General features: G+C 52.4%; 1 protein-coding gene across 1 annotated transcript; it reads right to left on the reverse strand.

Annotated features, from left to right (window-relative positions):
- Positions 1 to 217: 217 nt before the first annotated feature.
- Positions 218 to 6,433, reverse strand: LOC138921940 (rhox homeobox family member 2-like). Its single transcript, XM_070258001.1, has 4 exons — positions 6,168 to 6,433; positions 5,630 to 6,002; positions 4,254 to 4,299; positions 218 to 730 (listed from the first exon to the last, which is right to left on the reverse strand). The coding sequence occupies exons 1-4, from the start codon at positions 6,283 to 6,285 to the stop codon at positions 416 to 418; spliced, it is 852 nt and encodes a 283-aa protein (XP_070114102.1). The 5' UTR covers positions 6,286 to 6,433; the 3' UTR covers positions 218 to 415.
- Between the last annotated feature and the right edge of the window lie 2,248 nt (positions 6,434 to 8,681).

Here is an 8,681-nt window from a genome sequence, read left to right on the forward strand (position 1 = left end):
GGACGATGGGGTGTTGGGGGAGAGGGTGGCAGAGAAGAGGTGGGTCTGTGTGAGCCTGCCACGGGCACTTGGGAAACTTCTGAGATGTGCGTGGCCTGCCGATGGTGACTCAGAGATACTCCTGCATGACAGGAAGCCTCCTTGGCCGTCGGTCTGAACGGCATCTTCTTCGCAATTTCCATCAAACTCACTAACCCCATGTAACACACAAGACAAATTTGCAGAGAATTCACAACTTTATTGAAAATACAAACACGTGCCCTACAAGAGAGGGTCAATGACTGTGTACTTTTATTTAACACATTTAGCAGGCATTTGGTGAACTGCTCCTGATGGTGAGGGATGCAGAAATTGAACTTGGCTCAAAAGAACTTTGAAAAAACTGTCACAGAGACCATTCTTTAGAAAATGTGGGCTACAAAAGGCCCCCTGATGGTAAGGGAGCAGGCCATGCCACACGACAGCAGCCACAGGGAAGGAAAGGTGGAAGAAACCAGGGCGGAGGCGGCAAGAACACAGGAGGAAAGGGAGACCCGGGCGGCAGAGGCAGCCCCGGCGGCAGCGGCTGCAAAAGCATCCGCATGCAATCCGGAGTCCGAATCAGGATGGTACTTCTGGGTCTGCCCGAGCCAATGAGGACGGGGGGGCCCAGGACCACGGGGGGCATGACTCTGAACATCAACGCCCTCTGCCATCTCCTCCACTTGGCCCTCCTATTCTTAAACCAAACCTTCAAACAGAGGGAAAAAGGGATTGGTTTAGTACGCTGAGCGTTTAATGTCATGAAAAAACACAGCAGGCAACTCTCTATGCCCTTAAGATTTTAAACTGCGTCAGGAGAAGCTGTTTCCTTCTTGCGAAAATATCTTAGGAAAGTTGCCACCATGGCCCCCCGCCCCAGCTCGCCGTCGGTGAGCACTGGCCGCGTGCCAGGCTCCGGCTTGGCAGATTGCTGTGTCTCTCTCCTCCCACCTTTATTGTTATTTTCCCCACTCTCCAACGCAGGTGTGGCTGAGGAATTGCACTGTGTCCCTGCTGTGATTGCTCTGCTTGGTACGTCTGTGTCCTGACAGCTGCCCCTCAGCTGTCCAGCTGCCACTAACCCCGCCTCACTAGGCAAGTGTCACAGTGGCCTTGGGGAAGCACAGTATGGTAGGAAGTGGGTGTCTCTTAAAGTCATCCTGAGGGGAACAGCCTCCATGTTGAAAAGCCCATCTTCAGTGTACAGGAAATAATCAAAGGGGGTGTGTGGGATTTTTAAACCAAAGCTTTCCTTCAGGGATGACTAAAGGGCCATTCATCCTCTGCCACCTCTTGGTAGTTAAAAAGATGGCATTGCGAGCGAGGCTCGGTCAGAGGGGGCCCAGGGAGTTTGTGGCCGGGCTTGCTGGGACACGAGGATAGCTGAAGCCATGGACACTGCTTTAACTTTTTAGACTTTAGGGGAAATGAATGCTTAGACTCACTAAATTCGGGCCGACTTTACTAAAGTCCCAAATTTACCGAGTTGACTAACTCTCTTAAAATCCTTGCCCAGGCAAGAGTTTGGAGGGAAAGAGGCATACCGCTGTCACCGTTGTCAATTCTGCGAGCTCCGACCTGGCCCACCCTCCAAACCTTCCTGGGCTCGGGACCAGGTCAGCCCACTGCTCCAGGACCCTGGGAGGGGGCCGCTGATGCCCGGCATGCCACTCAACCTAGGCCGCGCCGCTCACCCAGGAGGTCCCCTTCTCCTCCCTTATGCTTAAGGCAAGAAGATGGAACCAGCGGTTGGGGAAGAGAGTCGACAACCGTGTGGGTGAGGGGGTCACAAAATATCCAAACAACTAAAAATAAAACTGCCCTTTAGACTACATTGTCCCCTCAGCATCCTAGTCAGCTCAATCACGTCGTGTTTACTATTTTGGGACAGTCCCAGTCTGCATCCTCCTCTCTCTGCCTGTTGCCTTATTTTCACTCTCCCACCGTAGTGTTTGGGTCCTTCTGTGTGAATATGTAGTCTAAAAAGCCACTGTGATAGGGCTCACTTTGAGGGATCCAAGCATACCAGCGGTCAAACCTGCATAAACACAACCAAAATGCAAATCGGGCTCACTGAGGTAAAGGCTGCTACTAGCTGCATATTTAAAATACCGGTTTCCTAGAACGACTCTTACTGTTAATTGCAGACTAAGGGGGAACCTCCCTTAGCATTTTCTTCAGACAAATGCTGCATGATCTCACTTTTATGTGGGATCTAACAACAAAAAACCAAACTTGCAGAAAAAGACCAGATTTCTGCTTACCAGAGGCAGGGGCTGGGGGGGTGGGAATTGGACGAAAGTGGTCAAAAGGTACAAACCTCCAGTGAGCAGATAAATGAGTACTGGGGCTGTGATGCACGACGTGACGAGCACTGTTAGTTACCACCGCTCTACCACGGTTACCACTGCTCTACGGTATCTCTGAAAGTTGCTGAGAGTAAATCCTAAGAGTTCTCACCACAAGGAGAAAAACAATTTTTTCTTTTTTGGTTTGTAACTATGTGAGCGATGATGGAGGTTAATCAAACTGACTGTGGGGATCACTTCACAATATGGGGGAGTCAAAGTACCGTGCTGGACGCCTCAAACCTAGACGGTGCTGCTTACCCGTCAGGGCTCAGTGAAACCAGGGGAAAACGTCTTTGGGAAATTCATGCTGTAGAGTTTGGAAACAGGTGAGAACATCCTCTCTCTTTCCTTAGTTGTTTCTTGTGGCTCCTCGTCCCTGCAGAACCCCACTGAGGGAGCACTGCGCAAACCCATGCAGGGAGGAAGTCCACGCACGAAAACTGAAGTTTTTCTTTTCCTCTGAGCTTGCTCTGCCTGCTTGCGAAAGCAGAGGCCTGGTCCTCCCGGCCCCGGCCAGACCCGACTGAGAGCCCAGCCCTCGGCCTCAGGACGCCAGCGCTCAGCGGCCTGCTTTGTTGGGCTGCTTCTCAGACACCCCGTCACTAGGTCTGCGGCCCGTTTCCGTCACTGCCCTCACACACGGTCTCTGCAGCAAAGCTAATAAACCCAGCCTGATTTTTCTTTTCCTCTCTTTCTGTCTTTTCTCCTTCTTCTTTTTTTCACTTCCAAATTATCCTTTGACACAACTTAGACTTTCCTACGATCTCAAAACATCACCTCTTGATCCATTGACCCATAAATTAGTCATCACTGACTGAGCAAAGAAAAAGCATTTCAAATTCCCACAGGTGAGCATCCAGCCTGAACTAAGAGCCATCCCCCGCCGCCCCCCCCCCCCCCCACCAAGTTCCACACAACCCACCGCTTCACGACAGCGCCACCGGAAGGAAGGACACACCTCTTAGGTGTTAGACATTCCTCCAGAGAATATTCACCAATGCACTTGGAGTCTCAAAAATTTGAATGTGTGTGACGTCCCCAAGGCATACGTTCGACTCTCTAATTCGTGCCTGGCGCTTGCACCTTGCTTCCACCTTTCTTAGGTCGGTGGAACTTTGAAATTGTTGTACTTTCCTTTGTTTCATCTTTTGGACATAGTTACAAGGTTGCAACACCCCCTCCCGTCCCCGCCACCATGCACAACCTACTATGTTAGCAGTGTTTGCAGGCTCACATATCAAAGAATTGCAGAAGATTAAAATTTAGGGCCGCCATTCTCTACACCACTCTGCCAAACACTTCAAAACAACGGCAGGAGGACCAGGCGCTTGGACTCATGCTATACCCTCCCCACCGGTCTCGGCCGAACCAAACACACATCAGCTGCTCCTCTGCTGTGTTCTATGTGTGAATTACGCCCCCTCTTCAATGCCTAGATACTTATAAATTCACTCCTTACATAAAGAGCTTATGCTTGGTTTTAAGTAATTTAGTATAATGGAACTTCTTGGTGCATTCATCTGAGCAATTTCCACTTCAGACTTAACCCCAATGTGACTCCACACACAAGTGTTACCTAAAGGATACCCGTGTCAAAAGGAGTTGAGCTATACATACACATCTACCTTTGTATATAAGGAACAGTGTACTAATGATCATTTCTTTTTCTCCTTTAGGAAATCACGTTCCTTCTGGTGACGGGCAGTTTCCAAAAGCTGCTGTTTACTTACCCCGTTTTCCACCCACCAGGACCCCAAAGTTCAAAACTCATTTCCCAAACACGGAAGAGGCAACAAAAACACACAAACGTGAGACCGTGTAGGACAGAAGCAGGTTTTAGAAGGGCTGCCCTGCCGAGCTGCTTTGTTCAGGTTTACTCACCTGCACCCTGGCTTCAGTCACACCCATGCGTCTAGCAAGCTCCTGTCTGAGGGGGAAAAATCGCAAGTGTTCAGTATTTGGAGCTGTGCGTTAAATTAAATCTAGCGTGATAGTGCATTCTTATTTGAAACTTTTTCTTTCAGGGAAATGTCAGCCATTTGCTTTACGAACCCACTTCTGCAGTAGGAAAACTCACACCACTTCAGGACTGACAGTGAACTGACGTTGACAAAGCACTGAAGGAGAGCCAAGTATCACGGGTGAAGGAGGCACGGTTCCCAAGGACACATGAAGTTCTAGTTCACCGAGTGTTACCGACTTCAAAATGAAAAAGAATATCTGACTGAGCAAATTTCCCTACCAACTTTCAACCATTGCTCTCACTCGTGTTATGCGTTAAATTAGAACCTTAAAATAGCCTGCTATCTATCTATCTATCTATCTGTCTATCTGTCTATTATCTATTATCTGCCTATGAGTGATGAACAGGCTGGAGTCCATTCCTAGACGATGCTTAAGGATGGCACAAACTCTCTGCTGTTCATTCTTCGGTTGCACTTATTTTTTTTTTTTTTTAAGATTTTATTTTTTCCTTTTTCTCCCCAACGCCCCCCGGTACATAGTTGTGTATTCTTCGTTGTGGGTTCTTCTAGTTGTGGCATGTGGGACGCTGCCTCAGCGTGGTCTGATGAGCAGTGCCATGTCCGCGCCCAGGATTCGAACCGACGAAACACTGGGCCGCCTGCAGCGGAGCGCGCGAACCTAACCACTCGGCCACGGGGCCAGCCCCCGGTTGCACTTATTTTTAAACTTTTTTTAATCACCAGCTCCCCACCCCACTCGGCTACACTATTCCCTAGTATCTAAGATGAGGCTTGCTTTACGGACAGTTTTCTCTCAAGAACAGGATTTACGGGGATGCAGAAAAATCGCTAATCAAGATCAATCACTTTCAAACGCAGCGTTTAAAACTATGAAAATCAAGGCAAAAACAATCCGTGAACAACAGATGATCCAAACGTTAAACGAAGGCACGATCCAGTCCGGCGTTTGCTTCCCCCTGCCTCACGCTACTCACTTTTCTCCCTGGCCTGGTCCCGACCGAACGTTTTCTATCTTAAAGGCGGCAGCCAAAGTTTCCTGCCTCGATTTATTGAAATCCTGAATGAAAACATTTACCTTGACTCCCAAGAGGCACAGCCCTCACCCCAACCCTAGAACCCAAGGGCAGGGGCGGGGGCCCTGGCAGCCTGGAGTCCCCCAGGTGGCTCTTCGTGAGGGAGGGGAGGAGAGGGACCTGTGAGAGAGCCGAAGGCCGCCCTGGACCAGCCCCACATGCTGCCTGGAAACGACGCGAAGCAGAGCAATCGGCTTACCGCAACCACAATTCGGGATACGGAGTGTGGCGGAAAACGCCCTCCAGCTCCCGCAGCTGCACCGGGGTGAACGTGGCGCGGCGGCCCGCCTGCCGCCTGGCTCCAGGCTGCGGACATTCGACGGCGGCCTGCGGGGGCTGCTCCTCCGGCCCCTGCTCTCCCGCTTCTCGGCCGCCATCGCCGCCGGCCTCGCGGTTCGCGGGAGCTCCCGCGCCAACGGCGCCGTCGTCCTTTTCTTCTCCTTCTCCTGCTCCGTCTCCTGCCTCTTTCCCTTGTGCGGCTGCTGCTGCTGCTTCCTGCTCAGGTTCGGCCTGTATCCCTTCTTCCTCTTCTCCTCCGTCTGCGCTAAGCGAGATCTCCACACGTTTCGCTTCTGCAAAGGAGGAATCCCAAAGAGAAAGATCAGGGCGTTGGAGCCCAGGCTGTGGGAAGAAGGGGGTGAGGGGCTGCATCGGAGGGGTGTCCTGTCCGCTCGCCTCTCCCAGGGCACGCTCCTTGCTTGGAGTTGGCCGAAGGGCCTGTCCCGACCACCACTCACCATGCCCTTCTTCCCGGTCCTCGTCGTCTCCCTCGTCGCTGCACTGCTGTGGAGGCTCCAGGTCCCGAGTGCTGTCCAAGAGGCCGTGTGCTTCTGGGGATTCTGCTCTGGGATCCATGGCTCAAGGCTGGAGTGGCGGCCCGCGACCCGGCTCCTTCAAGGCTCTTCGGGCGTCTAGTCAGGTCAGAGCGTCTAGGCAGGTTAGAGCAGCTAGTCGGACTAGAGCGTGTCTGAGTAGGCGCCGTGTGTGGGCTCACCGCCAGTTGCTGGCGATTGGGCGGGCTGAGGTGCCCATACGGCAGGGGCGTGGCCATCAAATGGGAGGGTGTGCCTGCAAGGAGGGCGCATGCGCCAGGACAGAACTTGGGACTCCGGGTTGCCCTTTGCCCGACTACGCCCGACCTCCTGGGTTGTCTTTCCAGAGGAAGACGGGGTTGCGTTGGATCGTTCCAGCCGATTTGTGCAGGGGAAGCGAGAGAACCCACGCTAGCTCCGTAGACGTTGGAGAGATGTTTGGAGAATCTCTCTTGGCCCAGCCCTCCATATCCAGCATCCAGTCGTAGGCAGGGAATAGTAAACTAGTATGATTGGCCAGGAGGTTGCCTGCTCTGAGTTTTTGCAATGAGGCTGAAGTCAGAGTTCGCCATACTCCCCGGGACTCCAGGAACAGGAGCTTGGCCTTGGGTCTGGTCCGACAGGGGGAAATTCCCCCTTCTACCCCTCTTGACTAAGAATAAAATTGACACGAGACCAGATTAACAGGAGAAAAGCCAATTTGATAGGTCCACATTGGAGATCATACGAACGACGCTCTCCAAGATGGGCAAAGCAGGCTGCTTGTTACATCTTTTGACACAGAGAAACAATCTGTGCGAAAATGTCAGGACCGAGAAGCTTAGGTTTGGGGTGTGTAATTAGAGAGGAATTTAAGCAGAGTTTAGGCTTGAGGTAGCAAATTAGTCGAAGTAACGGATTTTGTGTCTGCCGGCTTCCTGGCCCCGAATTCCCTAGCTCTGGCGATCAGGCTGTCTCCGTCGCCTGGTGGCGGGAGGGTACCTTCCACATGGGACATTTATTTCCTGCTTTCCGCGGAAACAGAAAGAGGAGGGGGAAATCCCCTTTTTGCATTGGCCGCTTCTCGAAGCTTCTTACCTTTAATTCAAAATCATCCATAGGCCCTTGTGGGATACTTTGGGGTGCCCTGCGCGGGGCCCCCACGCTAACCTGAGTTGCTTATTCTCCCCTAGTCTTAGTTTTCTTATCTGCCAAATGGAGACAACAGTAGAAGCTAACACACGCGGTTGCGAGAAGATTAATAGAGACGATTTAAAAAAACTTTATGAATGACCGTACCCTGTTGCCTCCCATTTCCTACTTCCATCTTTTTCCTGGTTATTTTTCATGAGGGCCCGTGAGAGGAGATCGAGATGCTTATCATCTGAGTGTGGGCACCGAGGAGAGGAGAGGATGTCTTCTTGTGAAAATGGCGTCCCTACCGTGTCTTTTTGGAGATGTACATGCTTCACGCAAGAAGCCCATGTCGGCTGCTGCGTATGCAGGGCAGCCGGGTGGGGAGGGCTGAGAAGGCCCAGCTGGCCATGGCGCCGTCGGTTCTCACCATCTGGGGAGGCGGATTGGCCCACCCAGGAGCAGGAGGCCCCACAGCTTGGAGGCAGGCAGCCCAGCCCCACCACTTACTTGCTCTGTGACCCCGGGGGAGTTAGCTGACCTCTCTGTGCCTCAGGTGCCGCATGTGTAAAATGGGGATCGTGACCGTACCTCCTCTGTGGTGTTGTGAAATTTGCATGAAGTAATACAAGGAAGGCCCATGGTGAAGGCTCAGACATCTTGAGCTGATGCCGGAGTTAAGGGGTCAAGACCGAGTGGGGTCAGTCCGCACGTGAGCCCACACTGTGACTGAAGGTGCCAGACATGGAGCGTAGCCCCTGCTCCCGAGTGGATATGAGAGTCTGTGGAGCGGCACATCGCTGTGCTTGCTCATGCTGGCGACATCATGTGGGAGCTCACCGCGCACCAGGGCCTGGCTAATCGGTGTGTTCCAGCCCTCCCCTGAGGAGGGGACCATCACCGTCTTTAGTTCCTGACCGAGGAAATGGAGGCTCAGAGACGTTCACTGACTCCCCCAAGGTTACACAGCTCGGCGGAAGTGCGCCAGGATTCAAACCTTGCAAGACACTTTGTTCTCAGCACCCCGTGCTAGAAGCAGGTTTGGCTTTTGTGGGGAAGAGGGTGTCCTTTGCACCTCACAGGATGGGTCAGGCATTGGCAGATGCTGAGCTGTGCAGGGAATCCCGGTTACAAGAAGTGGCGTGAGCTGCCCGAGGAGGAACCAAGTGCAAGCTTGTCTCAGGGAACCCCCACACGGCCAGAGTGGCCAGCAGAGTGAGTGCATGTAACACGTGACTTTGAGGGGGAGCTGGAGGGAGAGCCTGAAGACAACACTGGTGTGGGTGAGAACTAGTTTGAAAGGTGGGTTGGGGCCAAAGTTATGGG

The sequence above is a fragment of the Equus caballus genome, chromosome X (genome assembly GCF_041296265.1).
Source record: "Equus caballus isolate H_3958 breed thoroughbred chromosome X, TB-T2T, whole genome shotgun sequence".
NCBI classification, from domain to species: Eukaryota; Metazoa; Chordata; class Mammalia; order Perissodactyla; family Equidae; genus Equus; species Equus caballus.

Bases quoted from the DNA above. Each gene is read 5' to 3' on its own strand.
- LOC138921940 (XM_070258001.1), bottom strand. From the start codon at position 6,285: ATGGATCCCAGAGCAGAATCCCCAGAAGCACACGGCCTCTTGGACAGC. The intron at 4,300-5,629 runs GTAAGCCGATTG...TTTCCCCCTCAG, and splicing joins TATCCCGAATTGTGGTTGCG to ACAGGAGCTTGCTAGACGCA. The intron at 731-4,253 runs GTGAGTAAACCT...CTCTGTTTGAAG, and splicing joins TGACTGAAGCCAGGGTGCAG to GTTTGGTTTAAGAATAGGAG.